The following is a 19244-nucleotide window of genomic DNA, read 5'->3' on the forward strand; positions in this document are numbered from 1 at the left end:
CTCTGTGATCCGCGAGCGTCTGCCTCAGTGTTTATGTGGCACTGACTTATGATACCGTGCCAGCGGTACAATGACGCGGTGTCTCGCGGCAAACATCCGTGAACCGGGCCAGCCTCGCCAAATGTGCACACACTGACGGATCCAATTCACAGCAGCGGCCAGATGACAACGCAGGTGTATCGCGCACAGCTTGGAAGCTCTTGCACGGAGCGGAACGAAACAAGCGCAAACGCAACAGCTCGTGGGCACGGGCGAAGGTCTGTAACCGGAAGCCCGCCGCGCAGCAATAACGTCAGAAAGAAAAAGAAGGCGGGGCTCAGTGACGCGTAGCTGACGCGGTCCTCCGTCTACGGTACGGGAGAACGCGGGGAAGGAATTTTGAGTGCGGAGGCTAGACTAGACGGGGCAAGTGGAGAGAGCGTCCATTTTGACAGTGAAGCTCGCCTCCTGAAATCATGGGTTCGCGACACTTCAAATATTTCTATCGCTGCTATTAATGAACTAATTTGAAAAATTATTGCGGTAGAAAGCTCGTTTATCGTTTCACTCCATAACTGCGGTACGAAGTCCCGATTTCTCGACAGGAGCACAAATGATTAATTACACCCCTTTTTGTACGATCCGTTCCAAACGCGGGTAAAGCGCAGCGTGGGTGCGGACGTGAAAAAGGAGACTCATCAGAGGATTTCCTCGGCGGCGATCGCCTTTGCGTGACGTAGGGAAAAACAAGCTAAGGAGCTCAGCAGATTTTGCTCAACCAGCCAATCAGCTCCCACCTGACGGCGACACAGTCGCCGACGAGGTGTTATCGCCGAAAGCGATCATCGCTTCGAAAGCAGAAGTGGCGGGGTGAGGTTCTTGAAGGCCGTACAATGACCGCTTAGCCGAAAGCGGCAAAATTTGGAAACAAAGGTGGGGGGGGGGGAGCACTATCTCCCCTCCTGCCTCGTCGATTGCTGAATCGACTCAGCTTTTGGCAGCTTGGCCAAAGTGGCAGTAATATGTGGTGCAACGAGACAAGTTTCGGTGACGTGACAGGTCACCTTTACCCGTCCCAGACCATGCTGCTTTTGGCGTCCGTTTTGAACTCGTTGCAGATAAAGAAACTATTCGTCGCACTCTCAGGGAACTGAGGTTTCCTAGTGCCATCACTGGATCGACGGCTATCCAAAGGAGCAATAAAGGCTCGAAAAACATTTTCAGCCAGCACACCTCCAAAGGGATCCTGAACCAACCCTCGGCCTTGGTGAGAAAACACAGTGCGTGGATAGCATACACTGGTCTAAACATCTCAGCCAAATTCCGCAGTCGTGCGCGGCGCGTGGAGCTCGCAAACGGAGCGCGAAGTCATCTTTCTCTCAAATGTTCTCTTATGAACATAACACATTGAACAAAACATATTGTTGCGCCGGTCCTGTCGTTTGTGTTCTTCTTGAGTCCTGGTCTTCTGCGCATTGACTATACTACTTCAAGCATGAACCAACTTGCCCAAGCAAGTGTTTTACTTATGAACATAAGCGTGCTCCTCATTCTTTACTCGACGCTTTATTTCGTGATATAGCGCACTCCCATAGGCGACTGCTATTGGCCCATAGCTGACCTAGAGTTTCTCGCTATAACACTAGAGGGAAATCAGGCGCTACCGTCTATGGGAGGTTCCTAAGGGGCGCTGTGCCGTCATGAGAATGATGGTATATGTGTCTGCGAGGCTTGTGTTGGCTGGTGTTGTAAGAGGCTTCGTCTAAAATGTAGATATGGCCACACAAATAGCGCTTTCTTAAAGTAAGATCCTTATAAAATGTTTCCATTCACGCATATTACATCTAGCACTGAAGTTTACTCACCTACAATGTATAACCAAGCGAAGAAAAGCAAGAACAGACGACAAACTGTTCCGAAGCGAGCGCGAATCTTGTCGTCTGTCCTCCAACTTTAGCGGCTCGCGGATACTTTTTACGTTTCATATAGTTATACATGCAATAACAAGTTCTCATAGTTAAACAAAACATGTTTTGTGTAATAATAAGGCTAAAACAGCTTTTTACATTCTCATTTAGTAAAAGATGAATCATTGTAACAGAGGGAACGGTGCTTGCCAGGCGCGTCTTCGAGGTGCCAAGCCGAAGTCACAATATACCGGCATTCCCATCCATATCACAGAGCAGCAGCGCCAGATTTTCCGATAGGTAGTATAGTGAAAAACTCTATGGCTGACATCAATCAAGAAGAGTATTTGGATCAACGCACTTCTTCATACTGTTATCGTATATATTTATTGACGCACTTTAATAAACAGGCTGAAGTAAGTGAAAATCTGTTACTTTCGAATTTCTATAATAATTGCGTACTTCCGGAAGAAGCCGACTACAATCTGCTCACGATCGGCCGTGGCCGCCCCCATAGGAAATAAAGCTTTGGCCACCCTGCTTATATCGATGTCGTAATCATCGGGTCTCGCTAATTTCGACTATTTTTGAACAACCATCTAGCCTCGAACTACGCGAAACTTAAGGTCAGACCAGAAGCATGCTTGACAGTGCGCGCTCATTCCTTGCTGCGCCTGGTTAGACGCCTTTGCAGACTTTACTGCGTATAGAACTATTGATAGCGCTTCACGATGCGCAAGTTGGATGTGGCAACTATCCATCGGTCAATCCGAACGCCGCTTTCCTTTTCTCTCGCGGCTACCGCGCTGGAAGCCGGACGGTGACGTACTCGTGTCCCTGCGCCTACATGACGTCGCTCGCGGTGACACGTGACTTCGAGAATTATTCAAGGCAACATCTGTTACTTCTGTGATGTGGTGCTTGAATTGACGAACTGAAGTTTAGAGAAGTAATAAAATACGCTAACGGGATGTCTGCCTGTTTTTTTTTTGTTTTTTTTTATTTCGCACCAAAGCACTACTTCCGCTTCGTCTGCTTGTTCCTACGGTTGTGCAGTCACGTGCGCAGGCACCGAAACTATGCCATTTTCTACCGTGTTCGAGCGCGTGATCAAGCTGTGCGATTCACTTGTTCTGCTTCACTATTCGTGTAGCACCGAATTATACCGCTAGTCATGTGGCCTCGTGCATAGCGCGCAAAATAGTGCGCTGCGCGAAACGAGACAATCAGAACAGCTCACGCGCAACGCCGTCAGCGTTGCGCCGCGAAACAAAAAGAGAAAGTAAGAAAGAAAGAAAACAAGGCTAGCAGAAAAAAAATCAACCTTCGCTTTCGCCTTCATCCTCTTTAGCGTACGCTAAATTGACTCTTTTTTTCTTTATTCCAGGCCCTAAATCAAGACTTTGCTTCCTAGAGTCATTAGAATTTACCTTTCTTCTATCAAGTGGAACAAATTTCATTCAGATTGGCCCGGGCGTTGTCTCATAAAAGCATTTCTACATATTACATGTATCTGAACAAGTGGCTTCGGAGTCTGCCTCGATCGATCTGAAGTGCTTCGAACGTAGCTTCCGTTTTTTCCGTCCATTCGTTGTTAGTATATTTAGTGAGATTTATAGTGTGTTCCAATTATGACCAGCATCGGAGACAGTCTACGTAGGCAGTTAAGGTGACAGCCGAGAAAGCTTTGAGGCCATTTACTCAAACGAGTTTCTAGCCGTCTGGAAGACGCACGGAAGACGCTTCTGCGACGCGACGTTACCTCGCGGCGATAAGAACAAGTTGAGAAAAGCACCCATTATTTCTGTATCTTAAGTATTTGCGCCTGCAAACCAATGAAAAACGCGATGTAGCTTACATTAAAGGGACACTAAAGGTTACTATGAACTCAAGTTAAAGCGATAAAGCAATGCTGTAGAACGTCTAAGGCGTCAATATAATCGCGAACAGAGCTTTAGTAACCGAGAAATTGAGGTAAATGCACGACACGATTTGAGACCTTCCAACGACAATTCGGTAGTAGCCCGATGACGAAGGCGCTCCTCATCATAATTTATGTCACTAGTACTCAACTACTCGTATTAAAAAGATCATTTCATTAGGTTATAAGTCGGGAAAAGATGCTACTTGTCTACTTCTGTTCAATTCCAAGAAAAAATAACATTTTGACGTTACCCTTCAGTAGTCATCATCATCATCATCAGCCTAGTTACGCCCACTGCAGGGCAAAGGCCTCTCCCATACTTCTCCAACTACCCCGGTCATGTACTAATTGTGGCCATGTTGTCCCTGCAAACGTCTTAATGTGATCCGCCCACCTAACTTTCTGCCACCCCCTGCTACGCATCCCTTCCCTTGGAATCCAGTCCGTAACCCTTAGTGACAATCGGTTATCTTCCCTCCTCATTACATGTCCGGCCCATGACCATTTCTCTTTCTTGATTTCAACTAAGATGTCGTTTACCCGCGTCTGTTGCCTCACCCAATCCGCTCTTTTCTTATCCCTTAACGTCACACCCATCATTCTTCTTTCCATAGCTCGTTGCGTCGTCCTCAATTTCAGCAGAACCCTTTTTGTAAGCCTCCAGGTTTCTGCCCCATATGTGAGTACTGGTAACACACAGCTGTTATACACTTTCCTTTTGAGGGATAGTGGCAACCTGCTGTTCATGATTTGAGAATGCCTGCCAAACGCACCCCAGCCCATTCTTATTCTTCTGGATATTTCAGTCTCATGATCCGGATCCGTGGTCACTACCTGCCCTAAGTAGATGTATCGTAAACTGCTGTTCTCTTCCGAGACTGTTAAACAATACTTTAGTTTTCTGCAGATTAATTTTCAGACCCACCCTTCTGCTTTGCCTCTCCAGGTCAGTGATCATGCATTGCAATTGGTCACCTGAGTTACTAAGCAAGGTAATATCATCAGTGAATCGCAAGTTGCTAAGGTATTCTCCATCAACTTTTATCCCCAATTCTTCCCACTCCAGGCCTCTGAATACCTCCTGTAAACATGCTGTGAATAGCATTGGAGATATCGTATCTCCCTGTCTGACGCCTTTCTTTATAGGGATTTTGTTGCTTTCTTTGTGGAGGACTACGGTGGCTGTGGAGCCGCTATAGATATCTTCCAGTATCTTTACATATGGCTCATCTACACCCTGATTCCGTAATGCCTCCATGACTGCTGAGGTTTCGACTGAATCAAACGCTTTCTCCTAATCAATGAAAGCTATATATAAGGGTTGGTTATATTCTGCACATTTCTCTATCACTTGATTGATAGTGTGAATATGGTCTATTGTTGAGTAGCCTTTACGGAATCCTGCCTGGTCCTTTGGTTGACAGAAGTCTAAGGTGTTCCTGATTCTATTTGCGATTACCTTAGTAAATACTTTGTAGGCAACGGACAGTAAGCTGATCGGTCTATAATTTTTCAAGTCTCTGGCGTCCCCTTTCTTATGGATTAGGATTATGTTAGCGTTCTTCCAAGATTCCGGTACGCTCGAGGTTATGAGGCATTGCGTATACAGGGTGGCCAGTTTCTCTAGAACAATCTGACCACCATCCTTCAACAAATCTGCTGTTACCTGATCATGCCCAGCTGCCTTCCCCCTTTGCATAGCTCCTAAGGCTTTCTTTACTTCTTCTGGCGTTACCTGTGGGATTTCGAATTCCTCTAGGCTATTCTCTCTTCCACTATCGTCGTGGGTGCCACTGGTACTGTATAAATCTCTATAGAACTCCTCAGCCACTTGAACTATCTCATCCATATTAGTAACGATATTGCCGGCTTTGTCTCTTAACGCACACATCTGATTCTTGCCTATTCCTAGCTTCTTCTCCACTGTTTTTAGGCTTCCTCCGTTCCTGAGAGCCTGTTCAATTCTATCCATACTATAGTTCCCGATGTCCGCTGTCTTACGCTTGTTGATTAACTTAGAAAGTTCTGCCAGTTCTATTCTAGCTGTAGGGTTAGAGGCTTTCATACATTGGCGTTTCTTGATCAGATCTTTCGTCTCCTGCGATAGCTTACTGGTTTCCTGTCTAACGGCGTTACCATCGACTTCTATTGCGCACTCCTTAATGATGCCCATCAGATAGTCGTTCATTGCTTCGACACTAAGGTCCTCTTCCTGAGTTAAAGCCGAATACCTGTTCTGTAGCTTGATCCGGAATTCCTCTAGTTTCCCTCTTACCGCTAACTTATTGATTGGCTTCTTGTGTACCAGTTTCTTTCTTTCCCTCCTCAAGTCTAGGCTAATTCGAGTTCTTACCATCCTATGGTCACTGCAGCGTACCTTGCCGAGCACGTCTACATCTTGTATGATGCCAGGGTTCGCGCAGAGTATGAAGTCGATTTCATTTCTAGTCTCACCATTCGGGCTCCTCCACGTCCACTTTCGGCTAACCCGCTTGCGGAAAAAGGTGTTCATTATCCGCATATTATTCTCTTCTGCAAACTCTACTAATAATTCTCCTCTGCTATTCCTAGAGCCTATGCCATATTCCCCCACTGACATGTCTCCAGCCTGCTTCTTGCCTACCCTGGCATTGAAGTCGCCCATCAGTATAGTTTATTTTGTTTTGACTTTACCCATCGCCGATTCCACATCTTCATAAAAGCTTTCGACTTCCTGGTCATCATGACTGCATGTAGGGGCATAGACTTGTACCACCTTCAATTTGTACCTCTTATTAAGTTTCACAACAAGACCTGCCACCCTCTCGTTAATGCTATAGAATTCCTGTATGTTACCAGCTATTTCCTTATTAATCAGGAATCTGACTCCTAGTTCTCGCCTCTCCGCTAAGCCCCGGTAACACAGTACATATGCCCGCTTTTTAGCACTGTATATGCTTCTTTTGTCCTCCTAACCTCACTGAGCCCTATTATATCCCATTTACTACCCTCTAATTCCTCCAATAACACTGCTAGACTCGCCTCACTAGATAGCGTTCTAACGTTAAACGTTGCCAGGTTCAGATTCCAATGGCGGCCTGTCCGGAGCCAGGTATTCTTAGCACCCTCTGGAGCGTCACAGATCTGACCGCCGCCATGGTCAGTTGCTTCGCGGCTGCTGGGGACTGAGGGCCGGGGTTTGATTGTTGTATTCATATAGGAGGTTGTGACCAAGTACTGCACCAGGGTGGCCAATCCTGCTCTGGTGAGAGAGTGCGTTACCGGTTCTGGTCACCGGGATCAGGCCGCACTCCAGGCCTCTTTGTGCAATTTTCTCAACACACGGTTTTTTTTTTATTTTCCGGTGGAGAATTGCGCGGCACCGGGATTTGAATCACGGTCCTCTTGCACTGGAGACGGATACTCTACCGTCCCCGCAGGAGTTAAATTAAAAATTGAATTATGGGGTTTTCCGTGACAAAACCACTTTCTGATTATGCACGCCATAGTGGAGGACTCCGAAAATTTCGACCACCTGGGGTTCTTTAACGTGCACCTAATTCTAAGTACAAGGGTGTTTTCGCATTTCGCCCCCATCGAAATGCGGCCGCCGTGGCCGGGGTCCGATCCCGCGACCTCGTGCTCAGCAGTCTAACACCATAACCACTGAGCAACCACGGCGGGTCCCGCAGGAGTTGTACGCCTCATTTAACCTACAGTGGTGCCCTATTTGATCAGTCAAAGTGGACCAATCTGAGCTCGGTTATACCGCATGGATGTCACTCGGCTAGAGAACCTGGTATTTATGACCTGCACATGTGTGGCCACACATAATTGAGGATATATAATTTTTTTAGGAGGGTTTCCGTACAGTGATAAAATGAAGGAAAATACATTAAATGAAAGAAAAAAAAGGGGGGGAAAGGAACATAACATGTGATTTGAACTCGTGATCCTTCAATGTTGCCCGGAAAGGTAGCCCAGTCGGTTGGTTCGTCAAGCCAACGGTTACTTTCAAGCGCCATAGCTCCTGCTCCGAGCCTCATACTTATGTGGAAAGGGACTGATGATGTCCAGGTATAATTTCTTGGAAAAATGGCCGCCAGAGGAGCAGCGTGAACTCGAGCGGCTTTAGAGACTAGGAAAACTGCCTTAAAATATTTAGACTTGAGGGGAAGCTTCGTTAACAAACTATAACACGGCAATCAGCACTCGAATACGACGAGAGAAATTATTGAGACGTGGAAAATTCCCTTGAAATAAATCTGGTTTGCGAGACAAATGCTTGTATGTATTGAATCTCTTAATAGATGAGGGGGGAAATATGCGCTCACCGAGAGGGCATCGTCAGCACGAGACCACCACCAGGCACCTTACTGAGATGTAGAGAGCTTCGCGGCCGGAACGAAGTCTCCCCTCTCCGCCGGCCAAGAGTGGAAAACGCGCTTTCCGATCGCTCAAGGTTGCGCGGACATTGTATGGCTCTAGCGTCTAGGAAAAAGCTTAAACAGGTGCGAGGGCGGCACGCATAGCGTGGGAAGCTAGCCGCCGGAATAGCTATCTCAAGTACTGCTGCTGGCGAGGGCGAAATACCTTCTTGTAATTATAATAATCCTAATAGGACTTCTTTCAAAGAAAAAAAAGAAAAAAAAGGAAACGGCTCAGAAGGCTATAGTACGAGAGCTATGACTGATACTTTTCTATATATATGTATTCATCTCATCTATGGGATCGCATGCGCGCTGTTGCTTTGGCTCTGCGTGTAGTAGTTAAGAGAGCCAGTTTAAGGGCGGAGAAGAAGGAAGGAGAGGAAAGCAATATTGCAGCGCCGTGGTTTTAAAGCGCAACCGTGGTAGAGAAACGGAAGGCGATATAAGCATGCGTGGCCATGATACGCACACGACAAGCTGCCTTACAATATTTAGACTTGAGCGGAAACTTCGTTAACAAACTATAACATGGCAATCAGCACTCGAATATAATTATAACCCTAATAATAATTGTAAATATTCATCTCATCTATAGGATCTAAAGCGCGCGCTGATGCTTTGTCTGTGCGTGTAGTAGTTAAGAGAGCCAGTTTAAGGGCGGAGAAGAGGGAAGGAAAGGAAAGTCTCTGAAGCAAACTTGCAGCGCCGTGGTATTAAAGCGCAACCGTGGTAGAGAAACGGAAAGGCGATATAAGCATGCGTGGCCATGATACGCACATGACAAACTGCCTTAAAATATTTAGACTTGAGGGTAGTATGGGTGGTCGAAAGGTTTCGTTTTCGCTCGACTCTGCACGCTCGACTCTGCGCCGCGCGCGCTTTGGAGTTTCAGTCGTTTCGTTATCGCGTCGTGCTGCGCTGGTTCTGCTGGCTCGCGAAACTTGCATTTGGAACAAGAAGCGAGAACGCCACGTCCATGTGATGTCGTGGGATGCGCGAACGGTCCGCGGAACTTGGCCAAGGGCAGTTGCAGCGGCGAATCCAACGTTGCTTATCACTGTGTGCCAGCGAGTGAACCTCTCCGATCGAAGTGGTTAAGTGCCGTACCTCTGCCAATGCGCGTTGGCAAAGAGCCGAAAAATCGCAAAGTGTGCTCGCTGCACTTTCGTCCAGAGGATTACGAGTTCAACGCCGACTTACTGAAGTCGTGTGGCGTGCCTTTCAAAGCAATGCTTTCCCGCAGCGCTGTTCCGTCGGTCTTGCCTGCATTCTCCGAAGCGCAAGAACAACTGCAGGTCGAAGACGGGGCGGTGAGGGCGGCATTTGGTTTTCACAAAGCAAAAGCTACAAATGTGCGAATATGTACAGCCATGACATGCAGTTGCCGTCGTAGCAGTACGCAACGACGCCGGCAGCGCGAGCCCTCCGCAGTAGGTCACGTTCATCATTGCTTAAATCGCTGAAGTCAAACCCAGCATCCCGAGCCAATGTGTCGTCGTCAGAGTCGTCCATTGCAACGAGCGTCAAAGTTGGCGTCATAAAATAAAGAACCAGCTTATCGTCGCGAGCTTTCCCGTCCGATAGCCGCCATAGTTCCGTTTTCGCACTGCTGTGGGCTCCGTCTTGGCTCTGTTTCTGGCCGTGCGTTTGCGTTTTGCGCAGAAAAGCCGTAGCGCCGTCTGCGGGCGCCGTTTTGTCACCGACGGAGCTACGTCACTATGAGACCATGACGTCAACACTCCTCGATAGGAGGGCGGGGGATTTGAACTACGCTAGAAGTACGCGGACGCTTCAGAACGCATTTTCACTTCAAATAAGTCTCTTCTTTGCATGAAACAAGCGTTTCAAGGTTTCCGGGATGGTATTTAAACAGTCCACGTTCACTTAATATTAACGTTTAATGTCCCTTTAAGGGCTTAGGATGTAACGTGCCTACGTTTTCTTGTGCACGGACAACTTTCCTGTCGGCTTTCCAAGCGTCCTGCTCAGCCGCCATATTGTTTCGACAGGAAATTAGCCTGCCTCATTTTTGACTTCGATACTGTTTTCGCGAAGCTGTCTACTTTGACGTCTTCCCGAATAAAACCCCTGCATCTACGCACCACCGCCGCTTTCTTAAGTAGGGACAGCCTTTGTTGTGCGACGCCTTTTCCCCTCACACCAAATCCGGTTCCGGTATTTCTGGTTTCAAAATTTCCGGTTCCGGCGTTCCCGCTTCCTGGAGTTGCGCTGCAGGAATTTCCGCTTTGACTGCTGTTAGCGTTTTGCGCCGCGTTTTCCTCTCACACCAAATCCAGTTCCGGCATTTCCGTTTTTAAAATTTCCGGTTCCGGCGTTTCCGGTTCCTTGAGTTGCGCTGCGGGAATTTTCGCTTTGACTGCTAGTTGACGATGGTGAGACGCCCGCGCGTGCTTAGCACAGAGCTGTGGCAATCACCATAAGAAGAATGCAAAGGGGACAAGCTGTTGTATTCCGTTGAAGTAGCAGTTCGCGGTCGCTGTTTTCCAAATGCACGAAAAACGGCACTGGACTCCAAGCGCCCAGGCACTACATTTCACTGTACGTTCTCGCTCGTACCACAACCCGTCGCAAGTTGATGCGAAGCAGCGAACACGAGCAGATCGCTGGTTACAGTAGGCAGTGGTTCTTGGATGGAATCGCATTCACAGTTTCAACCGCAGCTCGTGCAATTGAAGCCTCTCAGCGGCGTGAAAGTAAAGAACGCTAAAAAACAAAGTGTCACTTCCACTCGGAACAGGAAGCTGCAGCTACGTAAGTTCCGCTTGACGCCGGAAGCAAAGCGGGTGAGTGGGAGAGGAGCGTGGAGGAGGAGAGCAGGTTGGCGGTACTTAACGTGGTCGGCGGAAACGTGTATGGAGGGGCTTTATTCCGAAAAGTGGAAGGAGACTTAAGATGGCCGCTGTCCACTTAGCCGTCTACTTAGCCGTCTTCAGCGAGTATTGGAATCACTAAAGCCCCTCCATATACGTTTCCGCCGACCAGGTTAAGTACCGCCAACCTGCCCTCCTCCTCCACGTTCCTCGCCCACTCACCCCCTTACGTACGATGGAATGTAGTGCCTGGGCGCTTGGAGACCACTGCCGTTTTTCGAGCATTTGGAAAACAGCGACCGCGAACTACTACTTCAGCGGAATACAACACCTTGTCCCCTTTGCATTCTTCTTATGGTGACTGCCACAGCTCTGCTAAGCAAGCGCGGGCGTCTCACCATCGTCAACTAGCAGTCAAAGCGAAAATTCCCGCAGCGCAACTCAAGGAAGCGGAAACGCCGGAACCGGAAATTTTAAAAACGGAAATGCTGGAAATGGATTTGGTGTGAGAGGAAAACGCGGCGCAAAACGCTAACAGCAGTCAAAGAGGAAATTCCCGCAGCGCAACTCCAGGAAGCGGAAACACCGGAACCGGAAATTTTGAAACCGGAAATACCGGAACCGGATTTGGTGTGAGGGGAAAAGGCGTCGCACAACAAAGGTTGTCGCTACTTAGGAAAGCGGCGGCGGTGCGTAGATGCAGGGGTTTGAGGAATCACGACCTACTGAACTCCAGACCTGCACAGATCTCCCTCCTCGAGCACGCATGGTCTAGTTCGCCCCTTTTGCCGCTAGGGAAAGAACGTAGTGGCGCTAGTTATAACCTGTTCGCTGTCGTCTGCTTCTGCGATCTTTCAGCGCTTGTCTTGCCATTTCGGCAGGCACAAAGCGCTCGTATTGGCGGTAAATGAATAAATTCACAAATGTACAAAAGAAGACATATTTGCGAATGCTTTGCGTTTGAATAGTGAAACTAGAAGAGGAGGAGCGGTGCAAGTGTGAACAACGAGCATAGGTGGCCGCTGCAATGCTAGATCGACGGCATAAATTTCCATTTCCTAGCCTCCTCAAGAGACTGGAAAAATTGTTTAGAAAGATTCATAGGATAATCTAGCTTTCTTTAGTTGATTACTGACAGCCTAATGTAGTAAATGACATTAGGATTTACTGCTGTGTGCCGTAGTTAAAGGCAGATGACCTGGTAAAAGTATAGTAAAAGTATTCACGGAGTAAGTCCTCCGCCCGATATGTGCAATAGGCTGATCGATTCTGTTTCAAGGGAAGGTGAGGATATCTTGTTTCTAATATCGTTGGATGTCTAGCTCAGTAGAAAGCTTGCAAAAAATTAAGCGATACCAGTGCTTTAAAACGTGCTGCACTGCAGGCCTTAATTAAATCGTGTCACGGAACTCTTTTCAAACTGTAAAGCTAGCTTTTCTGCCTGGTATGGCGGCAGCTTAAGATACGTACACAGTGAAGCTGTCTACGTAATTCAATTTTTGAACTCGTGACGCATTCACGGACAACTTTTAAGAGTTAAAATGAGTGGTAATCGTTCTGTCGTCGAACATTACGGTGGCTTCAAGTTTCTAAAGAGCGCTGAAGCGAATTTTACAACGTGTACAATGAAACTGTTGTGTTCGTGGCGAACTCTACACACAATGTGATTTATAATATTCTGCTTGAAGAAGGCACTAGGAGCGGCTATTTAACGCTATTTTAGAGAGCAGCGGACTATGCGCTCCGACATTTTTTAGGTTCGGGCACTCAACTTTTGGAGCCAAGTGACCGATCAAAGCCTTGTGACATCACTGTCACTGTGTTAGCAAAATCATTAACTAGAGAAGCAGTTCGTCACAACACAACAACTGCCTAACTAATTACAACGCCGCACAGCCACCCACTGCGTAGCAGACGGATGGATGGATGGATGGAAGGTAGGAGTGTCCCCTTTGAAACGGGGCGATGGCAGTTGCCACCATGCTCAGATTTTTATTTTGCCTTTTATTTTTATCTGTGTTGTATGTTATTGAATTTCTCGATTTTCTTTAAATACGTCTTCCTACCCTTTTAACCTTATGTCACTCTCTGCTTTTGAGCCACCAATCCTCCTATCGCCCTTTGCTAATTTCCACCGCATATTTATTTGCATGACTATCATTATCTCTGAACCCTAGGGCCTCAGGAAGGGTGACTCTGGCCGCGTCGACATCGGGATTGATACCATCACATTTTAGTATGAGGTGTTCCATTGTTTCTACATATTTACCACACACAGTACATGTGTCTTCTTCTTCGTTAAATTTCTTTTTATAGCTCCGCGTTCTAAGACATCCTGATCTAGCTTCAAAGAATAGGGTACTGCCTCTTGAGTTATCATAAAACGCTTCCTTCCTGATCTGCTGTTTCCAGTATCGATATAGTTCCACACTATGCTTCTTTTCCATTGAATTTATCCAATTTTTACCTTCCGCATTTTTAACCTGTCGTTTAATGCTCTGTCTTTCTTCGTCCTCGTGTCTGGCATACTTACTGGTTAGCTTCCTAGTTCTTTTCCGCCATTGTGAGTCAACGCTCTTTCTGTATAGGTATTTAAACACCTTAGCTGCCCACCTGTTATCGTCCAATTTCCACAGACGTTTTTCGTATAGGATTTTAGTCTGAGCTTCCCGTGCTTCGAACGATGCCCAGCCCCTATCTCCCTGTACTGCTTCGTTTGTGGTTTTCCCATGGGCACCTAGTGCTATCCTTCCCACAGCTCTCTGATTTACTTCGAGTCTCGACTGAACCTCTGCCCTTAAACACAGGACGGCATTCCCGAAAGTAAGCCACGGCACCATTACTCCGTTCCGAATGCCTCTCAGTACCTCATACCTGTTGTACCCCCACAATGCCTTATGTTTCATTATCCCGGCATCTCTTCGCCCTTTTGGTATGAGAGACTGTTCGTGCTCCTCCGTGTACATCTGCCCTTTGTTTATCCATACCCCGAGATATTTGTATTCGGCCACTCGGGGTATTTCATGGCCTTGTATTGTAAGCTCCTGATCAGTTGCATCGTTGAAAAACATCCCACCGGACTTAGCTGCACTAAAACTGAAACCTAAACTGTCTCCTTCGTCCCCACAGTAATTAACCAGAGTTTGCAAATCTTCCTGGCTATCTGCTAACAGCACAATATCGTCCGCATACATTAAACCCGGTAGTCGTTGCTCAACAACCTTTTCGCCTAATCTGTACGACAGATTATACCCTAGATTGCTTCGTTGTAACCTTCTTTCCATGCTTATCATATAAAGCATGGACAGCAGCGGTGATAGAGGACAACCTTGCCTTAATCCTTTGTGAACCTCGACAGTTGTCGTACTCTTAATTCCTTCCCATGTTATTTCAACATTATTTTCTCGATATAGTTCCTGTAGAAAATCAATTACCTCATTACCGATACCTTCAGCTTTTAATATGTTCCACAGGAGTTCCCTGTTCACATTGTCGTATGCACCACTTATGTCCAGGAAGGCTAAATACAGAGCTCTATTTTCCGCCTTAGCTATTTCTATGCACTGGGTAAGCACGAACAGGCTATCATCTAAGCGCCTACCACTTCAGAACGGGTAGAACGGAACTTTCTACCGATAACTGCATTTTTAATTTCACCGCCTGCATCGCCAGCCTATATATAACTGATGTTATCGTAATTGGTCGGAAGGATTTTATGCTCTTATCACCTTTCCCTTTATAAATCAAATTCATTTTACTCTGTTTCCAGCTGCGCGGAATTTGCTTATTTGTTATGACTGCCTCCAATGCTTTTATCAGCGTTTCCTTGCGAACAGGTTATAAAAGCGCCACCTACGGCCGTCGTTTGGACGAAAGTGGGCGCAAGCTGCTCCCATAGAAACCGGATATCTGTGCAGGTCGCGAGTTCCAGTAGGTCGTGATTGGAATACAGCCTAAATTTCCCATGCCAGTACCAAATATATTTCCCTTACAATGATGGCAAACCGAGCAAGTTGTAACTAGTCTACGCAAGCATCTACAAAGAGCGCCGTGACATCACCGACCGGCGCCATCTTACCGAGGGCGGCGAGGATGGCGGCCGACCAGAACACTTCACCGCAAAGTGCCGGCAGGAAGAGCAAGCAGCCCATGCGGGCGCCGAAGTGCTGCTGGAAAGGGTCCAGCATTGTCTTGTAGCCGGCCTTCCTCATCTTGACCGCGAACAGGTATCCGCCTGCGCAGAGCATAAGGAGCACCTGAAACGTAACGCGCTTCAAGCGACATGTTGGTGCTTGTTCTTGCATATGTGTTTCTCGGGAAAGCTGTCGTGTTCGAATTTTGAACCCTATAATATATGCACGATTCTGCGCAGTAAGCAAATCGAGGCTCTAGATTTCTTTCGCCGTAACTGATCTTTGAGGCATTATGAATCCATACATTTAATCATATTTACAATGTACTGTGTCACGGTAAATACTCAAGGAAGTGGGGAGCCACCACGTGACCTCCGCCAAGCTTCTTGTTCGAGTGCCACAAAAAGTTCAGGGCCGCGGTGACAGGCCTTTCCCTGCTTCTTTGTATCTCCTTGTTGAAGTCGGTAGTGTTGCATGGAAAAGTATTTATTATTAAAATATGCAACAAGTGCACTTCACATCGTGCGCGTGCGTGTTAAGTGTTTCTTTATGTGTGTATATGCGCTCGTGATTATATTGTGTGCTCTGCATTTGTACACATGTGATCTTATGTGAATACCTACAGTAGTGAACAAAAATACATTTTGCATTTGATATTTTGCGAACAACGTACTTGTGTCACTATTCATTCGCCAAGCTTCAAACTGACGTGGCGATGAGGTCCCCGATTGCGCCCTACTGCAAACAGAACTACCCGATCAGCTTAACTCACCGATGAGCAGGCTGAGTGCGTATCCGAAGGGAGCCTGGCACCAGGCGAGCCCGCTGATGTAGATCACTTCGGCGGTACCATTGATATAACCGCCTCCAACCCAGGTCGCTGAAGAGACGAGAAAGGCTCAACTGTCATAACCCATTGTATGCCAACACTGCAGGTGTAGGATCACATTATACCGCATACCACTTTAGAAGCTTATCACCCCGGCACCTCTTTCTCGCGATACGGAAACACGCCATTGAAATTTCAGTTCCACCCGAAGGGCGATGCATTGACAGCGATGCCAAGGGTTGTGCTTTAACGGCTCGGACACTACGCACCACGTGACGCGGGTGCTACGTGTTAGCAAGACATAGCACGCACGACAACTGCTGCTGGGCAGAATGGAACACCACCCTAACGTTAGCCTGACTTTTACTGTCTGTTCTGCTCGGACCAGTGCATGCACACAGCAGCATGCTCCGCAGGAATGCTGTAGTGCACTTATATAGCTGCGCGTGCAGACAACGTTTATGCTGGCAGTGGAAGGCAAAACGATCTACCCTGGCTTGAACAGCTTGAACCACTTGAGCCGCTTGAACAGAGCATTGATGGTGCGTCCACTTTGTCGTTCTTGCAGCCAAACGCACTCGAGTGCGTTTCGCTGCAAAAATGACAAAGTTGACGCATGATCAATGCTCAGCTCTCGAAACCCCTCTAACACTCTCCCCGCAAGCTTCGAATGAGCCGACCATAGCGGGACAGCAGGTGGTGGCGCGACGGAAGGAATGTGCCTCGAGCGTCCATTTCTATCGCCAGTGAGCCACTTCAGCGGTGAATATAGGTTGCGCCCCGCGGAACGCGAGCCTAAATGAGCAAATCTTGTCGCTTGCCATATATGAACTGTGTGCAACCAAATTAGACTGTCGCACTTGCGGGCGCTGTGGTCATCTAGATTGGCCAGCGCCTGTTCTGAGAAATTGCACTAGCCTATAAGAACCATTTACCTTGTGAATACGCGTCCTGGTAGTAGACAGTGATCACTACGTCTAAGCACAGTAACAATTTATCGGCTCGTTCCATCGAGTAGCATTCGCAGCACCGCCGTATCCGGCAGTGCCAGCCACAGTACAATACTTATCACCACATTCCAATGACAGTCCTTGTTTATAGTATATATGAGTGGTTGAAGAACGGAAGACACTTTAATGGGATTTTGTGGCCAGCTCTGAAAACTAACACGCCAGCTGAGAGCACCAATTAAGGTTACCAGCAAAGCGCCAAGAGAAGGAAAGTCACTGCGCCTTAGCAATTAAGTTAACTATGCATATGCTGTGTCAGGTAAAGCATTTCTAAAAAAATTGCGAAGCAATTGCAGAAGTGCCAAGAGCTGTGGAAGTTATACTAATGCTCCCTGGAATCAGAGTGGCAGGTAAATTGTTCCTCACACTTCTGCCCTTCAGTGCATACATGGAATTCTAACGGGAGTTCATCTGTCACTTCTAATGTAGATTTGACACAATATTTAATGTCATCAGGTTTAATTTCATGGTACCGGGCGCTCTGAAATTGCCCCTGTGAAGAAATGACCTCGCAGCCGTCTCATTGCGATTTGGAACATTATGGTATCGTATGTCTCTTCAACCATATCAAACAATCGCAATGTTGCTATATACGACATGGTTCCTTTTACGCGAGGAAGAAAAGGTAAGACGTATGAGCAAAACTACCATCGCTAATCCGAGCACCCAGGCAAGGACTGATTTCTTAACACCGCCGCCAGGTGTGCCATATCTGCTCTTTCGTTCTTAACGTTAGAGGTGCAATATTATAATGGTCCGGAAAGCGGGCAGTTTTAGTCCTGCGATTGGTCAGAATGGGGCTTTTGCTGACCAGACATGCGAGGGCAAGCGAACGGTTCATTCTCCGAACCGTAAGAAGATTGCGCCCCTGGGGTATGTGTCTGCGTAGTGGACACGTCCTTTTTTTTTTTGCTGCTGAAGTGCTGATTGGCTGGGGGTGCCTGTCTCCTTCTGACGCATACGAGTGGCATACGAGCCAATCAGAATTTCAGCGCTCGCACAGGTCACATCATCGAAGTTCTAGCACGGTTTCGCTATAGAGAAGCACTTTGTTGGGAAGTTTTTTTAGAAACACACACTTCTTGGCGCCACCTTAAAGTAGTACTTGCCGCGTACCTCCAACAATTATCGTAATTATAGACTTGGGGCTAATGCGCGTGTGCCGCAGGCGCCAGTAGACGGAGATACTGAAATCGACGCACGATCAAAATTTACTGCCATCTCAGCGGCGCTTACCGGTCATAGTAAAGACGCCGATGAACAGACCGATGTTTCTGCCGGCGAGCATGATGTTGGATTGTTCGCCCATGCTCATTGATAACGTGCTTCGACGCGGCGCATCGTTCTTGCGGCCGGCCCAGATTCCCACCACCAGGATGATGAGGTAGAAGAATACGATGGCCACCAGGCCCGGTATGTTGATCGCCATCTCGCTTCGGTTTCGCGGGGACGGACAGTCTCTCGGGGACAGGCAGGGGCGCCGGCGGAGGAGCGGTTGAGTGTGTGACCTGCGAGCTCGACGGTCAAAAATAATTATGGCGGACGCTGCGCTCTGCTCCTCGCCGTCGTCTTCATCCTCTAGCGTGCGCAGAGCTCGTGCCTCGTGCGACGCCTTGTCCTCTTTGCCCTTGAGTCAGTTTCAAGCGCAGCGCATTCCCAGGAGCCATGGAAAGCAAAAAATAATTTTCTCGCTAAATTCTTAAAACGCTACGTTGCGGTACCTATTTCTTTTGATATTATGAAAGGTTTCAATCAGTGTTTCTTCTTTTTAGACATGAGTAATTATACTTCTAAGCCTGCTCGATTCTTCGTCACTCCCAATACTGAGTGTAAGCATTTACGAGGCCGAAACGGGAAGTTTTTGCCCTTATTTTTTTAGCCATATTACGATTGTAAATGCGAAGTCAACATATATCCATTCCCAGCGGTGGACCTTTCTTGGACCGGGCACGCCTTATCTGCCGGTAGTGCCGCGGCACGGCGCTGCTGTCAGTTGTTGAAATGCGGAAATGCGGTTTTGTTTGAAATCAGGGGTACGATCAGGACTCCATGTGAACCAAAGGTCAGTGGGTCGCCTCGCATTGGGCGCTCACGCGAAGACTACAAATGAAGTTGTGCAGGGTGATATGGCCTGGACTACTTTTGAAGTGAGGGAAGCTCGCAGTAAAATTGAGTATGAAGAAGGACGGAGGAATATGGAAGACAGTAAATGGGTTCCGAGA

General features: G+C 47.5%; 1 protein-coding gene across 1 annotated transcript in view; it reads right to left on the bottom strand.

The window, feature by feature from the left end:
* LOC142579935 (high-affinity choline transporter 1-like) overlaps positions 1-18510 on the bottom strand; it is a 42127-nt gene extending 23617 nt beyond the window's left edge. Inside the window, exons 1-3 of the mRNA XM_075690614.1 lie at positions 18259-18510; positions 15956-16063; positions 15129-15284 (exon numbers count right to left, since the gene is read on the bottom strand). Of these exons, the coding sequence (XP_075546729.1) occupies positions 15129-15284; positions 15956-16063; positions 18259-18451 (457 nt within the window). The 5' untranslated portion in view covers positions 18452-18510. The remainder of the gene's footprint in view (positions 1-15128; positions 15285-15955; positions 16064-18258) is intronic.
* Between the last annotated feature and the right edge of the window lie 734 nt (positions 18511-19244).

This window comes from Dermacentor variabilis, chromosome 4 (assembly GCF_050947875.1).
Source record: "Dermacentor variabilis isolate Ectoservices chromosome 4, ASM5094787v1, whole genome shotgun sequence".
Lineage (NCBI taxonomy): Eukaryota > Metazoa > Arthropoda > Arachnida > Ixodida > Ixodidae > Dermacentor > Dermacentor variabilis.